The sequence below is a fragment of the Myotis brandtii genome, unplaced genomic scaffold (genome assembly GCF_000412655.1).
Source record: "Myotis brandtii unplaced genomic scaffold, ASM41265v1 scaffold23, whole genome shotgun sequence".
Classification (NCBI taxonomy): domain Eukaryota; kingdom Metazoa; phylum Chordata; class Mammalia; order Chiroptera; family Vespertilionidae; genus Myotis; species Myotis brandtii.
In genome coordinates this window covers 892,041-915,889 of record NW_005358649.1, presented here as the reverse complement: position 1 = coordinate 915,889, position 23,849 = coordinate 892,041, and the positions used below count along the sequence as shown (strand labels likewise).

Here is a 23,849-nt window from a genome sequence, read left to right as displayed (position 1 = left end):
GGGGAGGGGAGGGAAAACCTTGCTTAGTTTCCCAGGTGAGCCACAGTATTCTGCTGCTACATAATGTGAAACCTCAGCCTTCCTTGCCCAGCCTGACTACACAGGAAAACCAACTGCATTACACATCCCCTCCCATCTACACTGGCCACCTGTGATGGCTAACCCTGGTACCAAAATCTGGCATGTGATTCAGATGTACTATGCAGATAACTCAAATAGCCAAAAATAAGGGTAAGAGACTTTCAGGGAAGGGAGTTCTTTTCTAAGACCCGCTGATGGCTGTGGGCTGAGTAAGTCGTAATGTTCGGAGATTGTGGTGGGTTGTGTGTAAAGGACAGAGCTCTCTGGAAGACTTGGCGCAGCGGTTGTGGGAAAAGTCTTTCAACTGGGAGGGCTTTCCAGAAAGGGCGATGCTTTCTCCGGGGTCTAAGAGCTTTGGGGATCATCTTCTCTTTCGATATTATATGTCTTGCTGGTTATTAAAGGTAAAAATATAAACCTTCAAATGTAGGTGTAAAATTCAAAGTTTTGGTTAAGAAATATATCACTAAAAATAAAATAAACCTCTTCAAAAAGAGAACTTAATTTTTTTGCTAAAATGTGCTAAAAGCCAGGGAATAAATAATTGAGTTATTAAGCCCAGATCAAATATTTAATGAATTCAGTTAAGTAAGCAATTAAGTCTTGGTTCTTAACTGCACAGTTAAAAAAAACAGTTCATCATGTAAAAATGACCTGCATTTTTTAAATTGTCTGACTTTGTTCACTACCATTCCAAGTAATTACAATATTTTGATTTGTTTTCAACCAGCCTTTTTGTACCTTTAACTCCCCGTGTTCTCCCATCCTTTTTCTCCTCCCCAGTCTTTTCTTTCCTCCTCTGCATCCTCCAACCTAGCATCTTCTCCCTTTTGATTCAATTTATAATGTCTTGTACAGAGCAAGGTCTATATTAATGTTTGTTCAATTGAATTGAATTGAAATTCATTTCATTCCTTGTACTCCACTATCTAATATCTGAGAGTGTCCTGGGCACTGTTTGTACAGGCTGTTCTTGCTTTTCCTGAGAGTACTGCTGGATTGTAACAGTGACCCTACAAGCTGAAGCCATTAAAATCTATTTTAATAATCAATGGCGAAAATTAAGTTTGTTCTATGACCTTTACATATTTTTATCAAAGAGATTAAAAACTTTTATTGTTATAAATATGTAGGAAAATGGCCAAAAAGAGTAAACCTAATATTTATTATGCTATAATTGAACATTAGAAATATTAATAATTAAAATGACCTATTTCATTGTAAAAAAAAAAAAAACACCTTAGGACAGGTGGTTTAGGCAGTGCTTGCCTTCTCATTATATAACTTACAACGTGAAGTGAGTGCCTTTATTTATGCCTTGGCAAATTGCCATACTCCTTTCTTAGTTGGGATTGGCTTCCAATATTTTTTCTTTGCCCTTTCAATGTCATAAAATATCTGTTTTTCTTTAATGTGAAATGTTGACAGCACCATTTCTTCCGGATCATCTCCCTCCTTTTCATCACAACCACTTTTCTTATTTTGTACAGTAAGTTCTCCTTCACTAGGTTTCTCTGGCTGCATATCTAGAGTTGAATGGTGGCACTGTCGACATTCCATGGTCACCTTTTTCTTCTATAACTTCATTTACGTTTGATTCAAATTTCACCTCTACATTACCACTTTCTATTTCTCTGCTGAACTTTCATATTTGTTGGCCAATTTCTTCTCACGACCATCCATTTTTGTAACATGCTGCACAGGTTCAGGAGACAAGGGGGCAACACAGCTACACACTTTGCTGTCTCTGTGGGAACTGAATAGCAGATGCTCAGTGACCAATCACCTAAAGACACACTTTAAAAAAAAGTGACATAATTGGTCACAGATCTTGATAACCATCTGTTATTTACATAGTGATCTGTAGACTAAAAATCAATTAGTGGTAACTGAAATTAGAACTGTACTTGTTGGAGGACTGATACTATTTAACTAAGCCATGGTAACTGAAATGTATGTATAGCAAAGCGATGCAAAGTGAGGGTACCTCTACTTTCCTTTTGGTAGATGACAGATTCTTACATAGATTTTAATAATGCCACAAAGTTGGTCCTGGCCTTCACTCTGTTGGTCCTGAGTAAATACAACCAACCTTGTTATTAGGCTATCTCAGTATATAAGTTCTAAAATTTGAAGTAGTGTTACTTAGGAAAGAGTAGAGAGGACATGCTTCTAATTTTGTATTCTTCCTGGTAACACAAATTATTTCAAATATTTATCTATATCTCTTATTAGCAAATATAGATGAATAAATACCAATTTTCATTTATCACCTGCCCTGTTAGATTAGTCATCCCTGGGTAGTTTTAAGTATAAATTAACTAAGTATAGGAAAAACTAAAATTTAGATGGCTAATAGACATAGAAAAAGATACTCAGTATCACTAATCATCAGAAAAATACAAATTAAAACCACAATGAGATATCACCTCACACCTGTCAGAATAGCTATCATCACTAAATCAACAAACAACAAATGTTGGTGATGATGTGGAGAAAATAAAAGTAGCACTATCTTATGACCCAGTTAATCCACTTCTGGGTATTTATCTGAAAAAATCCAAAACACCAATTTGAAAAGATATACAATAGCTAAGATATGGAAGCAACCTAAGTGCCCATCAGTAGACAATTAGATAAAGATGTGGTACATATATACAATGAAATATTAATCAGCCATAAAAAGAATGAAATCTTACCATTTGTGATAACATGGATGAACCTAGAGGGTATTATGCTAAGTGACATAAGTCAGTCAGAGAAAGACAAATACCATATGATTTCACTTACATGTGAAATATAAAGAAAAAAATAAATGAGCAAACACAAAAGAAACAAACTCAAAATGAGGGGGTTGAGGGGCTGGATGAAAAGGTAAAAGGATTAAGAGGCACAAATGGGCAGTCACAAAATAGTCATGGGATATAAATACAGCATAGGGAATATAGTCAATAATATTGTAATAACTCTGTATAGTATCAGGTGGGTATTAGACTTATCAGGAGGACTACTCTATAAATTATATAAATGTCTAACCACTTCACTGTACACATGAAACTAACATAATATTTGGTATCAATTGTACCTGAAATTTTTTAAATATTTTTAATTAGAATTTACAAGATTAGCATAAGATTTTCCAGCTCTCCATCCTTCATTCACAGAGCCTCTTGCTCATGGTGCTTTCAACCTATTATTTAGTTTCCATCTTGCATTTAACAAGCTTCTCATAGTGTGACATCAAATACCTTTATAGATTAAGCTCCCTTTCAAAAATCTCCCTGGAAACTCTCTCCAGCTCTAATTAATTCTCCTAGTATTAAATTTTAAATACTTCTTTTGTGTCAAGATGCACCCACTTAGGTGCTACAACTTTTTTCCATCCTAAATAATTTTACTCCACTCCAGCCCAGGTGAAGATATTCTTCACCTTGCCTGGTGACTGTGCCCTTCCTTGGGCCTCAGCTGGAACGTGCCTACTTCTCCCAATATTCCCTTCTCTGAACGTGTGCTTATTTTTAGGTCATTTGTAATGATTCTTGAGGGGAAAAAATGGAAACTTTAAAAACTACTTTTAAAAGGTCAGTAACACTAGTCCTGGGAGAAAAAAAAAAAGAAAGAAAAGAAAGAAAAAACACCCTAGCACTCCAGGTTGTCATGGGGCTCTACAAAAGCAACATCCAACCAAATAAATCCAAAAACAATGAAAAAAGAGGTGGGGGGGGGGGGGCAACCTCTTGGGCCTAACTTTACCACACCACACAAAGGCTTCAGTAATTGAAAAAGTGTTCTTCAAATTTAACCAAAGTTCATTTGGTGAATTCTGGTATGACATGTATATATTTATGGGGAAGACAAAATAGTCTTGGTATGTGATGAGTACTAATTAGACTCATTCCTTGTCTTTCTTAACTTAATAAATTCCCTTACCTAATACAAGACATATAATTTTCCTAGAAGATAATACTCAAAACTTCTTTGATATCTCTTATTTTAAAATCAAAATCCATTTCCGTTAAGTATTTCTTAAATAGAGAGGTAAGGTGAGTGTAGTACCTAAAGACTACCACACTGAGGCGTGTGGTGTATTGATTTGTGGCTGCCTTTCAGTTCACCACGACTTAAGTCTTCCTTATAGGTAACAATAGTAGTCTAAACTTGTAAAACCCAGATGGACGTTAAATAGTAAGCATATCCTTTTCTGTGTGTATGGGTGGTGTAAATTGATTGCTAAAAAGAGTCCTACACATTAGAAGGTTATCATATGTTAGAATGATAGGAAATTGAAAGTTACATGGTCATCTTTTTTCTAGAAACTCCACCTAAACCATAAGAGAAATGATCTATGTCCTATTACGGAAAGCATTCAAGCAAGGAGGTCTCTCAATCATCCTATTCAATACTGAATAGTCATCATAGTGTAATCATTCTCATTTTGACTGACCAGATGGAGAATGGCTACAATTCTTAGAGATTTACAAAAAAATCACAAATATGGCATATATAACGCATTGACACCTGTTTACTTGTCAGAGGAAAAGCAAGTTTTGGCAACTGTTGGAAATTAAGTCCACTTCAGAACAGAATACTAGAGAACAGCTTCCTTACTTAATATATTTAGAAATGAAGAACTTTAAAATGAGGCCTTATCAATGACCTCAAAATATATAAAACAAAATTTGACAAAATTATAAAGAAAAGTGACAAATCTAGTAATGTTAATTTTTTAACACAACTCCCAATGACTAAAACAGCATACAGGCAAGATTTTTAGTAAGATTATAGATGATATAAATAATGTGATTATGAACTTAATCCAATAAACACATAGAATCCACACCCAATAATTAGAGAATGTATATTCCTTTCAAGTACAATTCCTCTAGATTAAAACATTACAGGTAATTGAAATTCAACCATATATGGAAGTTCTACTAAAGCTATTTGGCCAATAAATTATTATTGAATCTTAATTAGAGAACAGGAGAAAACTATAGTAACATGTATCAACTTGTGTTGATCCCACAGATATTTAAATTATATTTAATAAAATTGTATTTAGTAAATTTTCTTGAATATATCTCTATTTTCATTATTATTTCTAATATAGTGATAGTTTCTAATAATAAATTGCATTATTGGATTGCTCTCTATGAATAGAATTCTCACCAAGTAAATACAGATTGCTGCTTATGAGGGGTTCAAAATCCTACTTAACTAAGTATAAAAGAAGATTGAAATTTTAAGTATTAAATTTTCCAAGAAAATATATACATAATTTAAGATTTAAGAATTATTTTATTTTGAATTGTAATCCAAATGGGTATAACCATAAAGGTATTTCTCCTTCCAATACATTGTCACCCAGTCCTGCTGCCCAAAGGCAGCCATTGTTACAAATTTCCTATGTGTTTCTCTAAGATACTTTACACATAGACAAACATGCATCAGGAAGCACTTTTTTAAAAAAGGAATGGTATTTCAAAATGTCTTAACACACTCAATGCTTTTCTACTTGAGGCCAAATCTGTAGTGCAGAATTTTCAGACTTGGCGTCAGACACAATATAAGTAAAACCCAATTACAAGATCAAGATGAGAGAGATGTGGTATTGTTCATTAAACTTTTTATAGAAAAATCAGGAGGAAACTGTGTCTGTGCAATAAGTTCTAAGACTTGAATATGGTACCAGTTAGACATACAAATTAAGTGACATATATAACTAGTGTGTGTATCATGTAAAGATATCAAAGATATTAGGTAATTAGTTTGTCCACAATAGAATGGAATCTTAAAAAGAACTGATTATACAAAACTATTGCTTTCTTAATCACCCTAAAACTTAGCCAGATCTGAGACACTGCAAGAGGCTGTCCAATTCATCTGTTTTTGCCACCTTTGCTAAAATGTTATTCATAATACATAAGTCTCAATAAAGAATATGTAATGTCCAAGAGTATAGTTTATATCACCTTGTTACTTTTAACCCAGCATATTTGGTATTTCCCATGGAGAGAAACACATCAATTTTTCTTTCTTTTTTTCTTTCTTTTTTTCTTTTTTTCTAAATCTGTATTTGGAATCAATTTATAAGAAAACTGTCACCTTTGTCTTTAGGCTCTTCTAACATACAGGAGTGACCCAACCATGAGAAAAATGATGAATCACCTGTATTTTTATATCATGCCTGTGTTTAATGTTGATGGATACCATTTCAGCTGGACCAATGTAAGTCACTTTGCCTATCCAATCAAAAAAGACGGAGTAATTCATAGAAAACTGTCACAAAACAGGAAGGAAGCTGTGGGTAGCCAGCTTAGTGATCCTGAGCTACAAGAGAGACCTCACTCCTTCCCCCATCATAGCAACAACATTTTGATTTTGTTTGTATGTTTAGCTTTGCATAAGATTTCATGTAAATATCCCTAGCCAGTTTGACTCAGTGGATAGAGCGTCGGCCCTTGGACTGATGGGTCCTAGTTCCATTCAGGGAACTAGGTGGGAGGCAACCAATTGATGTGTCTCTCTCACATTGGTGTTTCTCTGTGTGTGTGTTTCTTCCACTCTCTGTAAAAATCAACAGAAAAATATCATTGGGTGAGGATTAACAATAACAACAGCAAAAAGATTTCATGTAAATAAAGATTTCTCCTTTTAAATAAATCGTGAAAAATCACTAGTTTAGTCCAGCTTATTCAATTTGCCTGTAAAGAAATGAGGCCAAGCTAAGGTAAGAGACAGCAGGGTCGTGGCAGATACTGGACCATAAACCTGAGTGTCCAGTCCTCTTCCCACTCGCTGAATTTATTCTGTTCCAGGAGGAACTCTCCCCTAATGCTGGGATTCATTCACTGTTGTGCTACTAAAATGCATGTGAGTAACCTTGTAAGTATTTTTTTTCTGCAACTATGTTCTTAATTACATTCTAGGATCGATTTTGGAGGAAAACAAGGTCAAGGAACTCAAGGTTTCGCTGCCGTGGAGTGGATGCCAATCGTAACTGGAAAGTGAAATGGTGTGGTAAGTGGGGGACTAATTGAGATTCAGGTCCAAAGGTTCCCACAGCTTTTCCACTCAGAAGTGGTGAACCTGTTAGGACTCTCATGCAAGACTGATGTTTTTCTGTATGTGAAAACCTAATATGTACACTGTAGCTATAATGTACATATTAATGTACATAATTTACAAAACAAAGGGGTTTTAAAATATGTAAACATCAAGGATTTAAATCTGTCAACCCAATCCTGAAAACTAAAAATTTAAAAACAGATGTAAAAGCAGAAAACTGAGGAATGAAGTCTTTGTCATTCAGAAACTAAAACAGGAAGTATGGTTTGTGGTATAAATCTGGTTAAATGTTTTCATCCTTTTGAAGCATCCATCTTATATAAAAACTGTTGTTTGAAGTTTTAACCCTGCTATTTCTGGCTTCTGTAGATGCTTGCTGGCTTAAATAATAAGGAAAATAAGACTACTCCCATTTCAGAGAGGCCATTAAACCTTCCCCAGACGAAGTTATCGGTGCTGGCACCAGGCCAAGCCTTTGGTTGAGGTCTCAAAGCCCCAGCACACAGGGCCCTTTAAGAACTTGCAAAGGGAACGGGAAAAACCCCATATTTGGGAGACAAAGAAGGTAAAATCATATAAATATGAGAAACTCCGTGTGTAATTACACCCAGAATTTGAGATACATTTCCTCTGGGCCCATGCGTAATAAATGTAACTCCATCTCTCTAAGCGTTGCTTGGTTCTTCTCCCGTATTTCTGTAACACTTTCACTGAGCGTAACAAGGATCCTGCCATCATCTGTCAAGATGATCAAAGCTGCCAGATCCTTGACGAGAATCCACCAAACTGCCAGTTATGCACTGATTGGCCACACACATAGCAAGTATATTTTTGCTACAGTCCATATTTCATGGATATGGACCTTTCAAGTAAGAGAGGGTATTATTATAAGGAAGGAAACTTGCAAAATAAAAAAAAAAGCAGGTAGCGTACAAGAGACAGAGAGGGAGGGAGAGAATTAGCCATAGCTAGTGTAGAGGAGGCAAAACTTTATCTTTACCCATCTTGAGAATTTAGCAGGGACTCAAACAAAAAGACAGTTTAACAAGGGAAAAACAATTTATCAGCATGTACAATGCATGTCACATGGGGAAAACGTCATGGAAAGTTACTCAAAGTGGCAACTTAGAACTCTGGCTTATCCAGCATCTCCAACAAAGAGCAATAAATCTGAGGAGAAATGGCAGGTCAGAGGAGAGCAGTTTTAGGCTCCCGAGGGCAGCCAACTGTGGGAAGGCAACTACAAGGGAGAAAAATCATGGAGTAAAGTTTGTTTCAGATTCCTCTGGTCCCTCTCTGGGCTAATCAGAGTCCTGTCTCCAAGAAAAGACGAATTTACATCCTGTCTTTAGGTAGAAAAGGGGGAGAAGGTAAAGAGAGCTTTTCCTGTATTTGCTGCTGCTTCATTGCCTTCAGCTCAAAAATAATTTTTATGTCAAAGAGCATATTTGGGGGTGACATATTTTAGTTCCCTTCTCTAGTGTCATATTTGGCAACAGGAAGGAGGGGAAGGAGAAGTATCATCAAAGTGCAGTTGTAAGGAGCTGCCCTTTGGCGGAGTCCTACCTTAGCTCCCCCAAAACATAGACCCTGTGTGATAGTCTTTGTTAGTCCCTTAGGAATGAGGCCTGTCATTAACTCACTCATTCTGTGACACTTTGGGTTCTGGGTTAGATGCTACTCCTCCGGTCCCCACCAGCCTCAGACAGAGTAACTGGGCATGGGCTTAGACTCCGCCCACATCTCCCTCCAGGGCACCTCCCTTCATCAGTTAGAAATGGCAAATAAGAATATCAGAGAACAGAAAGAATATAGCTCTAGAATATGACAGATACGGTTTTATTCCACCATCATTGCTCAAATAATTTGGGTAATTTTCCTTAATCAAATAACAATACGAATACCCATCCCAAAGGGTTCTTATAGGAATGAAAGGAATTTACATATGTTTAATGCCTAATTCAGTCCTAGCTTCAAACAGGAATCTACATGTCAGGGACCCTCCCCTTTCCCCAACCCTCCAGAACAGTCAGTTCACGACTGAGCCTCAGGTCAATTGTATAACTAACTGCCTTTTCCTTCAGGAGAGTGTTGTGATGATGAGCCATAAGGCAAGCTTAAAGTGTTTGCACGCATAGGGCAAGAAAAAACATTGCATAAGTACTAGAAAGTGCTGTTATCGATGATGGTTTAGAGTTAAAATGTTTTTCTTCAACTTGAACTGAGACGACAAGCTTGTTCACATTACTCCCTAAGACCACTAATTTTTTTGAATTCTATGTTCCCCTTCTCTGATGGGACCACTGTGCATGCTCATTAGGTATGTGCTCTGTTTCACTCGTTGGCAGCTACCCACATCCATGTGTCATCCACATGAAGCCCACAACCATCGGGGTGAGCGCCCTGAATGGGTAACTGAGCTGAGTAACCCTAGCAGGCCAGCCGGCTCTGCCTGGGTAAGGTTAGACTCCTGTTTATATCCAGTTACAAATAACTTTCTTGCTTCCCTTGGCTCTTCTTTCCTTACCCAGCTTGTTTCCTTCATACATATGAAGCCTTCTTTGATTTCTTAGTTTCAACCGCTGTCCCAACTAGAATTCCTTTGATTCTTCCCATTTTTGAATCATTCTGATTCTTTCTATCAATCAACAGGCAAGATGTTGACAAAGGATGATGGCAAATGTCAGTTGCAAAATGACCTTGATAGGCCATTGTAAGTGATGTGGAAATGCAGATAGCGTGGCTGGGACCATCTCTCCTTCCAAACATCTCCCAGGTAGATTCAGCTGATTTGACAGGCAAGCAGATGTGGCTTTCCTCCCTCACAGCGTCAGACTCATCTCCCCACAGCTATTTGCTGGGTCAAGGGCATTGAAATAAATGAAATCCCTCAGTGACCCTCCAAATGAGCATAGTGTAAATGATATGAAATGCAAGGCCCATGGAAAACACTACAGCATCAACAATGAACTGCCAAAACAACTGCTTCTTTCTTTAGAGTCAGTGAATCTCAGACATCAAGAGTAGAACACAAAACTGCTTTTTTGCCATGAAAACTCCATCCCAAGAGAAGTGTTACACATTAGGGCATTAAGTGGAGTAGACAGCATACACATGGAAACAAGTACGTCTTTCCAATACGTCATAGCTCCCCCCACTCCCCCCTGGGGGCCCTCAGGTCATGAAATGAATATCATTGCACTGAAAGTCCAGCAGAGGGACTCAACAAGTCAGAATAGCGGTGGGAACCAAGAATAAATATATCCATTTTATACATTCATTTGCCAAAGTTAATTGAGCACATACCCTCTACTAGGCACTGTGGGGGTTTTCTCCCATCTTTCTATGCACGCTTTTTAATAACTGTGAGCACTGCTTTTTCCAAATTCAAATAAATCCAGGAGAGAAGTAAAAGGCTTGGATGATATCCATACTTTAGCTTTAATCCCTAAATAAATCAAGTGTTGCCTAAATATAAATTACTATTAGGACAACCTACAGAATGAAAGAACGTGTTTGAAAATCAGACATCTGATAAGAGACGTGTCTTTATTCCAAATATTAAAAGAGCTCTCACAACTCAACAATAAAAAAGACATATAACCCAATGTTAAATGTTCAAATGATTTGAACAGACATTTCTCCAAAGAAGATATACAAATGGGAGTAAATACAAAAAGATGCTCAACATCATTAGCCATCAGGGAAATTCACATCAAGGTACCACTTCACACTTACTAAGATGGCTATAATAAAAAAGAAAGACAATAGCAAGTGTTGGTGAGGGTGTGGAAGAATTGGAACACTCCCACTTGTTGGTGGGAATGTAAAATGATGCAATCACTTACTTGGAAAACTGTTTTATAGTTCCTTAAAAATTTAAATACAGAGTTACCATATAGCCTAGCAATTCCACTCCCAAGTATATACCCAAGAGAAATAAAGATATTTGTCCATATGTTAACCTGCACATAAACATTTACAACAGCATTGTTTATACCAGCCAAAAAGTGGAAACAACCCAAATACCTATCAACTGATAAATAAACAAAATATGGTATATCCATACAATGGAATATTACTTGGCCATAAAAAACAATAAGTATTGATACATGGATGAACCTTGAAACATAATATTATATGATTACATTTATATGAAATGTCCAAAATAGGCAAATCCATAAAGATAGAGAGTAGTAGATTAGTGGTTACCAAGGGCTAGAAAGAGGGGGAAATGAGTATTGGCTGCCAATAGGTAAGGGGTTTCTTTGGGGGATGATAAAAATACAGGAGTGAGCAAAAGTAGGTTAATAATAAATAAATAAATAAATAAATAAATAAATAAATAAACCAAGAATGAACTGTGTTTTTAATTTTGCTCATACTTGTATTTTGGAATTAGATAGTTGGTGATGATTGAGAATATGCTAAAATCCGTTGACTTGTACACTTCAAAAGAGCGAACTTTATGGTATGTGAATTATAGCTTAATAAAAATGTTCTAAAATTTTTAATTGCCATTTAGGAGCTAGTTAGGCACTTAATGAAATATAACTACTCTTTGTAGAACACTCAATGACCTAATATTGTAATTAGGTATAAAATGGAGAAAACCATATTTTTTTGCAGCCCAATTACTATGTCTCTCTCCACACATGCCCTTCTCCTGCCAAAACCCCCTCACTCTATCAAAAAAAGGGGGGGGGCTGTTTGGATGGGCAAATATTTTGATAGATCACCAGAGATAAAAAGGAAAAATATTATATACTGGTTGTTTTGAGCCAATACCCGTGAAAGAATAGATGGTCACTGGCCATCTTTCTAAGAAAATGAGTTCCTCCCACAGAAGGGCTTTGGTTTTGAGAGAGCTATTACAGCTGAGAACCTAAGTTGAATTACTATAAAAATATAGGAATTTCAGAGACTAAATTCAGGGCAAGGAGAGGGGGGGGGGAGAGAGAGAGAGAAGAGAGGAGAGAGAGAGAGAGAGAGAGGTAACATTGCTAAGACATCTAGAAAGGGACTTTGGAACTCAAAGGTGTCTAATGAGGACACAGATAATAATGAGGTGAAGGCCTGGGGTGGGGCAGGAGCTGGATGGAGGGGGGTAATGGGGGGAAAATAAGGGGAGACATCCATAATACTCTCAACAATAAAGAAGAATGTTGCTGTGAGTATATAAATCCCCTTCAGAATTGCATAACCACCACCATTGGTAACATTCAGTACAATCTGCTTCACTGACTAACGTTTGTGTAATTGGACCTGCTAATTGGGGATGTGAGGAAGTGCTGAGACTGGCCTCCGGGTGCGCTCAGGAAGAGAACTAACTCATCCTCATCAAATTTCCAGAGGCATGGAGCTCACAACAGGAGTGCACTGACTTATAAGACAGTGAATTTACATCACTGAGATTTACAGACAGAGTTGGGTAACTTTGGGCTGAAAATGGCATAGAGATGGGATTAGATATCACCTAGATGGTCGAACTGGACCCTTAAAATCCCTGCCACCTGTGTTAAGGGTGATTCTAACACATTATATATTAATCCAATTTTAAATCAAAACACATGTATAAGCACCTTCTATAATTCAAGGTGCTGTAAATTGTATCAGAAAGTTCTGGAAGATTTAATGAGTCCTTATCTAATGCCCATGGAATTATTTGGAAATCTAGAGAATATAAAGGGAAGATCTATTGGCTTATTCTATTTGCTTTACAACCAACTTAGTGTGAAAAGATATATTATCTAAAATCTTCTGCAGAGGTTGAGAGAGAAATTTTAAAATTAGAGAATCAATGAGTTCAATTATTATGCTCAGTTGTGCTTTTTATAAAGAGAGTAAAGGGCACAGAGTCTATAGATTTAGATATCAAATGGGGTTTGCTTGCTAGTGATGGTGATCCATGGGTAGCATTTAATTAAGGATTCGCCAAGCATGTGCTAAGTGCTCAAGATAAATTTCTCATAGGTTGATGCTATTATTATCCCTATGTAAATGATGAAGAAACTAAGATTCAGAGAAATTAGGAAGCATGTTCCAAATTACACAAAACTTGAGCCAGAATGGGACGCCAAGTCTAACTCCGATGCCCCCATTTCTAGCCATGAGTGTGACCCTTAGGGATCAACCTATGATGAACAGTCATTCCTCTCTGTTAAACAACTCCTGTCTGCAAAGGAGCAGTTTGGTATCAAAAGAATATTAAGACTTGGGCTGTTTAACCAAAATGATGAAACACAAATAAGGGAAAGAGAAAAATTGGGAATATATGGGGAGAAGAAAGGAGAGGGAAATTCCCCAGTTACTATTTCTTATCTGGGGCCACCTCATGCCATGCAGATAGCTTGAATTTGCTTGTGATGTCAGGTGCATGATTACAAATTCTCCAGGGAACTTTTTTCTCCCAGCCAAAGGTTAATATCTTCCCACAGAGGCAGACTACTTTGTAGCCAACACGTTCATTGAAAGTCTCTTTAGACAACCATTACATATATCACAATAAACTCCAAATGTAAATATATCTTTATTAAGTAAAGAATTAAGTGTTTTTTTAAAGGAACTAAAATAAAGATAAGTAACTATTCAAGAAAAAATATTTGCCAAAAATATAGCACTGAAAGTTTTACTATCATTTCCATATAAATACTTCAGAATCAAGCATTACATAATAAAAGTAATTTTAAGAGTCCATACAAAATGTGAAGAAAAACTCCAAGACTCTAGGCCAGGGGTCCTCAAACTACAGCCCGCGGGCCACATGCAAATACAAATATTGTATTTGTTCCCGTTTTGTTTTTTTACTTCAAAATAAGATATGTGCAGTGTGCATAGGAATTTGTTCATAGTTTTTTTTAAAACTATAGTCCGGCCCTCCAACGGTCTGAGGGACAGTGATTGCTACTTCATAACTGTAATGTTGCTACTGTTATGAATCGTAATGTAAATATCTGATATGCAGGATGGTCTTAGGGGACCCCTGTGAAAGGGTCGTTCGACCGCCAAAGGGGTCGCGACCCACAGGTTGAGAACCGCTGCTCTAGAGGTTAAAATTTTAAAAAAAAAATTACAATTCATGAAAATAAATCAACATAATAAAATAGGCATCCTCCTAGTAATAAAAAATGATATTAAAATAAAACAAGATAACATTTCTTCTATTAAATTATTCCTCAAAAGGTTTAATGTGATAACCTAAGCTGGAAGCAATGGTAAAACTGGAAGAACATGTATCTCTGAAGGCATTAGAAAGCAATTTGACCAGAGACATGAAAAACACTATTCATTCCTCCATTCATTAATTAAAAAAAAAACTGTACTGCATGCATTCTATTTGCCACACTGCACTAGGCACTTGGGAAGCAGAGGCAAGTCTAACAGATTTCCTGCCCTCATCAGGTTTTAAATCATTGGGTTTGGAGTAGGTGAAGAGAAGAAAGAGAAAGGAGAAAGGAGTGAAGGGGAAAAGAAGAGAAAGAAAAAAATGAAACAACATGTTATAGATACTATGTGGAAGTATATATGTATACCTATGTAGATATACATTAATATGCATATGGTGCAGTGGAGATATAAAGAAAGAAGGGACCAGTTCTACTTGATACAGTCAGAAAAGTCTTCATAGAAGAAATAATAGCAGATTTAAGTACTAAAAATATATTTGTCATCCATTAGACTAAACTGTGAGGCAGAAGGTAACAGAGGCTTCAGTGTGAAGAAAGCATCCAGGTAGGGGAACTGAGTATGTCCTTGAGGAAAATATGCAGCATGAAGCAGAAGGGGGTGTTGTGAGTCTGGCAGGTGGCCCTGAGTGGCTGAAGGATGGACAACTGGAAGGACAGGTGAGAGATGAGCCAGGGTTCACAATGGACATGCTGAGAGTCAGTGCTGTGCTGACCTCTACGGATTTCATGCTAGAAGCTGTGCCTGTCAAACTGGCCTGAGGTTACATGTATATGGAGTTATGTCACAAAGAAAGTCACAGTCATAGCATACCTTGGGGGCATGTCAGTTTCACATGAAGATTTCAGAAAGAGAATTATTTGATGTTAGAACAAACACAGATACATAATTGAGTGGACTGGACAATGCACATGAATTTTTAAAGTGAAGCAAAGATTTTGAAGAACTTATGGACTTACCGTCTATGTTGGCCTTGACTGTTAGGGGTATTCTGATGGAAAAGTTTGACAAACACTGGATAATTAGAAACCCTTAAAGGGAGGTATAATTAGGAGCTTTTAAAGCCAGAAGTAAATGACTGATCTCCAAGTGTCACTTGAGCAGGAGTGTCAGCCAAAGACGGGTTAGTAAACTACAGCAGGACCATAAGCCAGGAGGGCGTGGCAAGGATGTAGAGTGTGAAGCAGCAGCATTCACTTACATCCCAGTGAGATGTAGACAATGAGTTTCAGAGGGAAAAGTGAGGAGTCTAGGATGACTCTGTTCTGGCTAGAGTGACAAGTGGACAGAGGCATCATCTACCATGATTTGGCATTTGTGAGAGGTGAGGATTTGATGGCAAATACGCATCTACTTTGAGCAGTGGATGTGGAATGCTGGTGGGATTCTAGGGGAAGATGTACAATAGGTAACTGGATGTAGACATGAAGGATTGACAAAGTTCTAGTCTTATCACATAGGCTTGAGGGCCCCGAACACAGAGGGAGAAGTTGAAGCTTTGGGGACAGATCAGATGGGTACACATGGACAGTGAAAAAAGAAGACAGTCAAAGCAGAACCTTAAGCCTGTATATAACCTTTGGTCCAAGCATCCCATTTTGATAATACATTATAAGGAAAGAGAAAAAGATACTGCTGACCATTGTATCATTTATAATAATAAAAGACTGAAAACAACCCAAATGTTGAACTGACAATTGTTAAATAAATTAATATAAATTCATTTGGTGAAAATTTAGGAAACCATAAATATGGATAAGATCATTTTAAAAATAATTAAAAGCATATAATATACTATTGAATCTAATTCTGGCTATAACTTTTTCACTGTGAATACAATTCTCTAAAAGAATATAATGATTCTGTATGTACATGTGACAGATATGTGTATGATATATAGACATTCACATACTAACACGGGGGAAAAGACTAGGAAATAAAACGCCAAAATGCTGGTATCAGAGAACTAGTGTTGTGTTTCCTTCTTTTAAATGTTTTCTAAACTTAGTTTTACAATTTCACTGTAAGGAATAAATTTGGCTTTACTAGTATGCACTCTGTGTTTATTTTTCCTATACAAACTTCAAGTGATTAGCCAAATAACCAATAAAGATAAATTTTTTAAAAGCTGCATATAATGAAATGAATCCCAGAGATAAACACCACTTAAATCTATGTTCTTAACACTCTTGAGATTTCAAGTTAGGTGACCCTACTGTAGCACTGAGAATTTAGCAAAACTCAATAACGCCACAGGAGTCATTCAGCAAGTATTTACTGAGTACCTGCTCTATCTATGCGGTACTCTGTAAGGATGCTACTTTGGAAAGTTTCTTTAGATCAAGGAAATAGACTCTTAATTTTCTTCAAGTACATTTTTCTCTAACTATGTTCAAAATACACTTTAAATAGAAACACTTTTTCTGACCATCTAATTTGAACCTATTGAAATTCTTATGAATTTCTTAGGTACCACAGTTCTATGTGTTAAAGACAGAAAGAAAGGGGCTAAAATTTGAAGGATATGAGAAAACAAGCAATATACATTCCTTTGAGAGTGGAAATGGGTACAACTTCTGTGAAAGGGTATTTGGCAATGTCTACAAAATTAAAAAATACACATCCTTTTGACTGAGTAATACAGTAATTCTGCTTTTAGAAATGTGCCCTATTGCTGTAGTCACATATCTAGAAAAAAACACATGTACAAGGATACTCATCACAGCACTCTTTACAACGAAAGATGAGGGGCTTCCCAAGTGTCCATCAACAAAGGACTAGTTATGTAAATTACAATTATACGGTAAAATAGAAATAGCCAGAATTATACAGCTGCTTTATGAACTCAATGAAAAAATCTCCAGGATTACACACATACACACAGAGTTGAACAAAGCAAGGTTTAAGATTAAAATATATAAATAATATTGCTCTTTGTGTAAAAAAAAGTTTTTTTTAAAGATAAACATGATAAAACTGGCCTTTTGCTTATAAGTGCATAGACTAATGCATAATACAGGAAAGAAGTAAAAGTGACTGCTTCTGGGGAAAAGAAATTGATGGCTAGGCAAATGAAGGGGGGGGGTCAATTTACATGGCACAACCATGCCCATACATTGGCCACTCAAAAAAATTAAAAACTGTAAAAATAAGTCAACAATCATTTCTAAAAATAAAATTAAATTAAAATATAATTTTAACTAAAAATCAAACTTCAGAATGCACTATCACCATTCAAAGCACTTCTCCTTTCATATTAGTTTTTGTTATTTAGCTTAATTAGTTATTAGTAAAATGTGGGGGAGTGAGACCAAAAAGAGACAGATCGTGGGTCTATGAAGAAGTCATGTTATACACTTCCCACCACCATTCCTCATTGACCCCACTCACCATCCCCACCAAATGGAATGGGGGTGGGAAATGCAAGGTTAGAGTTCCCACTTAATTACATATCATCTAATTTAATAAACACCAAATGCACTTCCTTCCATCCCTCTGGCTTCCCCTATTATTTCTCTTGATATTCCCCTAGAATATGAAATAGATCAAGAGGAAAAGTAACGTGTTACACTGATACAAAACATTTTGCAAAAATTTGTTTTATTATGTAGAGAAATAGAAAGTGTACATCAGCAAAAAAAAATTTTAATTCATGTGACATATTTCATTGGAATACAAGAATTGTTTTCTTACACTGGAGTCTATTTAAAATGAGGTTTAAATGCATGCCATTCTAAGCCTGTGTAATTTTGAGAGATTCCAGAATGGCCTTCCAGCAAGTTCCATGACAAAAACAGCACTAATTATCTCGTTCATCATCCTTAGATTAGGAAGGTGTGTTGGCAACAATCAAAGACAAAGTAGTAATATGATTCAAAACTATTGATTCCCTTTTATTATTTGTTGTCATTCTCAGGGATATTCTTATTCTCTTCAAAATAATCCTATTTGCATATATTTTGAAGATATGCCAGAAACCTAGATTTTTCGTGATTTGGGCTCTTGTGCGAGTTCTTACCTTTTATTATAACCTTCAATTATAATAAAACTGACCTTCAGATATAAAACACAAATGGAAGTTTGATGTGACAGACTAAGAGGGACCTTGCTGTAGGGCAGATTGATTCACTCAGTAAATATTTATCGAGCCCCTGCCATGAACAAAGCACAACTCCAGGCAAATAGCACTATTCAGTCCTTGTTCTTGGGAACCAGCAGCCCAGTGAGGGAGCCTGGCGTGTAAACAGCCAGCTGTGATCTGAGGCCCGTGAAAGCTGACAACTGGAGGCAGGAGAGCCTGGCCCACAGACGAGAGAGGAATGGGGAATTCTGCTGGGGTGAGAGTGGGCAAGCAGCAGACAGATGGCTTTGGAGCTGAGCCTTCCAGGCGTGGAAGGAGCTGGTCAATCCAGGCTGAAGGAAAAGGAGAAACAAAGGCAATGAGGTGTGGGAGGGACTGACAGAGTATGAACTGGCTCTGGGAAGGGTGGGGCTGCGGCTGCTTGCAGGGGTCCTCAAACTACGGCCCTGCGGGCCACATGCAAATACAAATAGTGTATTTGTTCCCGTTTTGTTTTTTTACTTCAAAATAAGATATGTGCAGTGTGCATAGGAATTTGCTCATAGTTTTTTTTTAAACTATAGTCCGGCCCTCCAACAGTCTGAGGGACAGTGAACTGGCCCCCTGTTTAAAAAGTTTGAGGACCCCTGGTAGCGGGTATACAGAAAAAAAAACAAAACGTGAGCCTCAAAGGGGCCCATCAGTCGGGGCTTGGACTCCATGCTGAGGGGTCTGCACAGATGTTGTTGCCCATGAGAAGCTAAGGAGAGTCTGGGGAGTGCGTGGAGGAATGACATACTATATTTGTGCTGTAGAGTGTGAGGGGGAGAGGTAGGGACACTGTGGTAGTTAAAGAGGACTCTAAGCTCTTTAGCCAGAAAATAAAAAATTAAAAAATCCTCCATATATCCAGTTAAAGGGCTTTGACCTCAAAACCAAAGAATGTCAATAGAGAGAAAAGAGAACAAGAAGAATTTTCTGGAAGCATCCTCTAGTCTGAATCATATTGATAAATTTATTAGCTTATTTAATAAATCTTTTAAGGACAGTATACTAGGCTCAGGAGATACAAGAAAAGGGCATAATTCCTGCCCTCAAGAAGATGGATGGTTTAGTAAAAATACAATTACATCAAACTGTGTAGAGATAAATAAAGGGTGCTTATAAGAGTATATTAGTGTCCTTTTGCCACTCTAACAAATTACCACAAACGTGGTGGCTTAAATTAGGGGTCCAAAAACTTTTTAAACAGGGGGCCAGTTCACTGTCCCTCAGACCGTTGGAGGGCCGGACTATAGTTTAAAAAAAAAACTATGAACAAATTCCTATGCACACTGCACATACCTTATTTTGAAGTAAAAAAACAAAACGGGAACAAATACAATATTTGTATTTGCATGTGGCCCGCAGGCCGTAGTTTGAGGACCCCTGGCTTAAATCAACACAAATTTGTTTTCTTATTGCTCTGGAGGCCAGAAGTCCGAAATGGATTTCATCAGGCTGGAGGTGGGGCAAACCACACTCCCTTGGGGGGCTGTAGGGGAGAATCCATTTCCTTGCCTTTTCCAGCGACTAGTGGCCACCTGTATCCCTCATCTTGTGACCTCTTCCTCCACCTTCAAAGCTAGCAACATAGCACCCTTTCTCTGACTCAGCGTCCCCCTGCTCCTGTCAATTAGCCTTCTCTTCTGTGTATAATCAAATGTCCCTCCTATAAGTATCCTATAACTATTAATTTATCACATCTGCAAAGGCCCTTTCTCATAAAAGGTGGCATTCCAAGATTCTATGGATTAGGACCTGGCAGTCTGTGGGAGTTGTTATTCAGCCAGCCACAAGGAATATAGAGAAAATGCCCCTAATCTGGGCCCTTTTTATCGGGAAGGCAGTGGTTGGCCATTGGAAAGTTTTAGGCAAAGGAATTACCTATTAAGATTTGCATTTTAGTAAAATTGATTCAGGACTTCTGAAGAAGCAGATTAAGAAGAGCCTAGAGCCCTGGCCGGTTTGGCTCAGTGGATAGAGCGTCAGCCTGCGGACTGAAGGATCCTAGGTTCGATTCCGGCCAGGAGCATGTACCTTGGTTGCGGGCACATCCCCAGTGGGAGGTGTGCAGGAGGCAGCTGATCGATGTTTCTCTCTCATCGATGTTTCTAACTCTCTATCCCTCTCCTTTCCTCTCTGTAAAAAATCAATAAAATATATTAAAAAAAAAAAAAAAAGAAGATCCTAGAACCAGGGAAACCCCTACAATAATCCAGGAGAGTTCTGACTAAGACACTATTAGTTGGGTTGGGTGTACTTGAGAGAAATTAAAACAATGCTATCAACAGCTCTTCGTAGACTGTTGGTTGCAGTAAATGACTTCTGATTTAGGCAATCAGGAGCCCTATCCCGAGTTTATAATACAAGAGCAGAAACAGATTTGGGAGGGGGTTGGAGGACAGTAGGCAGGGAGGGAAATTTGTATCTAAGGAAAATGTGTTCAGAAAAATGAAACAATTTGCTTTCCAGCTAAGTTTTAGATTGCAATCTTCTTACAGACTGCCTCTAAGAACAAAAACAAACATCAATTAGGCCACACAACATTTATTACTGAATTTTACCCTCACATCCTCAGAACAGAATCTAAAGATTTTAAGGAAAAGTAAGTGTGCAATTACATTGGAATTTTTTTTTTATTCTGGACTAGAACCACAAACTGTCGATGCCGTAAAGTCTTAGCGATCATTTTCTAGCCAATAGTTCTCAGTTTTGTTTTCCCCACTACCACGTGCCCAAATGATGGTGAGAGCACACTCCTGTGGTGACTTCCAAGCACACCCACTCTAATTGACCATTCCTCTCCCCCATTACAAGAGTACTAGTATATGAGAATAAATTAAGAGTTATTAACCAGGACAACTAAATCGATTATTTTAAATAATTTTATAACATATAACTAGCTGCTGTGTGACACCCCACACACACAACGGATAGCAACACAACACCACGTGAGAACCACTGATTGGGGTCCTGGTCCACCCAGGACAATGCAGCCGGAGCAGTGACACGCCGTCACTGAGCTCAGCAGTAGTACAGCTCTTACTGGAACCTGGTCTTGTGATGTTCGGGCCATTGCTGCTTCTAGCACCCCTTTCTTCTCCAGTTTTTCTCTAAAGACCACTACCTACCTCATTTTACCATTTAGAGGAACTAATGTTCATACAAGCAACAAAACCTTTGGTCCTTTGTTTTTTTAAATAAAATCCCACATTTTTAGTTCCATCCATCTTGAGTACCCCCAAGTCTCTTTGCCATGACAGTCTCCCCAGGGCTGCTAATCCCTGTACTCCCTTTCCCTCCTCTATATTCCATGTACTTGGTCTGCACCACACACTTTACAATTGTATTCTAGGTATCTACATTGCCTTGTCCTCTAATTTCCTCTCATGTGCACGTCTTGTCTCCTGTCTAGATTTATGAGGTCCTTGTAGAGTTTCGCATCTCAGTACTCAACAACTGAAGAGGTGATGTATGGTGTGGAAGTTAAATTGCTGAAATGCTCAGAACAGAGATGTATGCTGCTCTAGTTGACAGGACTCAAATCTCTCCCTCTGCACTGCAGAGGTCTGTTATATATTCTGCTCTTGTTCTGCATGTGAAGCTGGCAAAGAGAATTTTGTCTCAGCTCCAGAAACAATATTTAGGCTCTCATAAACTAAGGGAAGACGAATCACCCTTAGATGATCATGCTCCTAAAACCTAAAGTTTTAGAATTGATGCTTCTTGTCCCTTTCCGTTAGAAGTCTGTCTTATCATAGTGTCCTAGATATTGAATCCTTTTCTTGATGTTTTTTACTTGTTTCCTTAAAATACTGTCTGGTGCTTTCATTTTCTGCTATCTTGATTTTCTGTAGTACAGCAAATATTTCGGATCAGAATCTGCGTAATTGAGACTAGATCTGGACAGGACTCTTCAAACTGTGTACCCAGCATGGCTGCTTAAAATTCCAAAGGCACTTAGAGTTCAGTAATGTTTGTGAGTTGTTCCTCTACATTTTGGTAAAGGATGAATAGTGTTCCCAAAGGCTGTAAATAAAATTAGATCATTTTAGTGGCTTTCTTTCCACCTGAGTTAATTAATTTCCATCTTGGAGGCCCCGCTAGTCATATTCTGTTTCTATTTTTAAAGACAGGGTTGGTATAGATGAGTAAGGCAAAAATTCCGAGAAAAACACAGGCAGAGAGAATTTTGACTGTGTTATCCCATTCTGCTGAATCAATACTTAATCTGTGGTAAATAACATTGGCAGGATTCCAATCCACAAAGTAAACCATAAAATGCTATAGTGTATTCCATTGCCTAATGTGCTTCTCAGGCAAACAGCATTAGATTGAGGCATGGCCCTTCTTAATATTATACAGTTTAGCTTGTGCATGATAATTAGGAAATAAAGTGCTGTTTCATTTTATTATGTGCCCAATATTGATCAAACACTGTGCTAGGCCCAACAAGTAGGGAAATGGGTATGCACACACTTTTCACACAGGATACTATGCTTTATGACAAATGCAGGTAAATGGTGTTATGTAGAATGGTGTAACATGTTCTTGGATTGGATAACTCAACATAATAATATCCTTCCAAAATCAGTATAAATATAATGCAATGCCAATTAGAATCTCAATAGGGCTTTTCATTTTGTTTTCAGCTCTTGAGAATTGATTTTAAAAGATAGTAAAGTTTATATGATCTAAATAAATAGACCCTTAAAAGGCAATAAACTTGGGGGGGCGGGGAGGACAGTTAGGGGAACTTGTCTTGCCTGATATCAGAGCATTCTGTAATGCTAATATAGATTGATAGGGTAACAATATGGAAATAGACAAATAGATCAACAGAATAGACAGAGAATCTAGGAATAGATCCACACATGCAGTAGACTTTAATATATGATCAACGTATTGTTTCAATTCACTGGAAAATGATAAAATACTTAATAAATGATACTGACAGAACTGGCTATCCATATTTTTAAAACTGAAGGCATAGCCGTATGTTACATATGTATAAAAAATCCAGAAGAATTAAAGACTTGGATGAAAAAATAAAATGATAAAAAGTCTTAGAAGAAACTCAGTACATTACCTATAATCTCTAAGAATAGGGAAAACTTTTTTAACCAACACAAGAAACCCAGAAGTGATATTTTTAAAAAGATAGTGGTTATATAAAATTTTAGATGTCCAAAATGATTAAAGTTACCATAGACAACTGAATAGAAAAAATTATAAATTTGAGGATAAAATGCAATGCAGATGACAGACAAGTATGTATACAAAGCTCTTTTATAGACGCGTAAGAAAAAGATAAACAACCCAAGAGATAACATGTGCTAAGGACATGAGTAAGCAACTCAGAGAAGAGTCCAATTGAAATAAACATAGAAATCAATGCTCAAACATACTTATA

At 37.3% G+C, this 23,849-nt stretch overlaps 1 protein-coding gene across 1 annotated transcript in view; it reads left to right on the top strand.

Annotated features, from left to right (window-relative positions):
• Positions 1 to 23,849, top strand: part of CPA6 (carboxypeptidase A6) — a 201,094-nt gene that overhangs the window by 161,762 nt on the left and 15,483 nt on the right. Inside the window, exons 7-8 of the mRNA XM_005866347.2 lie at positions 6,199 to 6,309; positions 7,011 to 7,101. Of these exons, the coding sequence (XP_005866409.1) occupies positions 6,199 to 6,309; positions 7,011 to 7,101 (202 nt within the window). The remainder of the gene's footprint in view (positions 1 to 6,198; positions 6,310 to 7,010; positions 7,102 to 23,849) is intronic.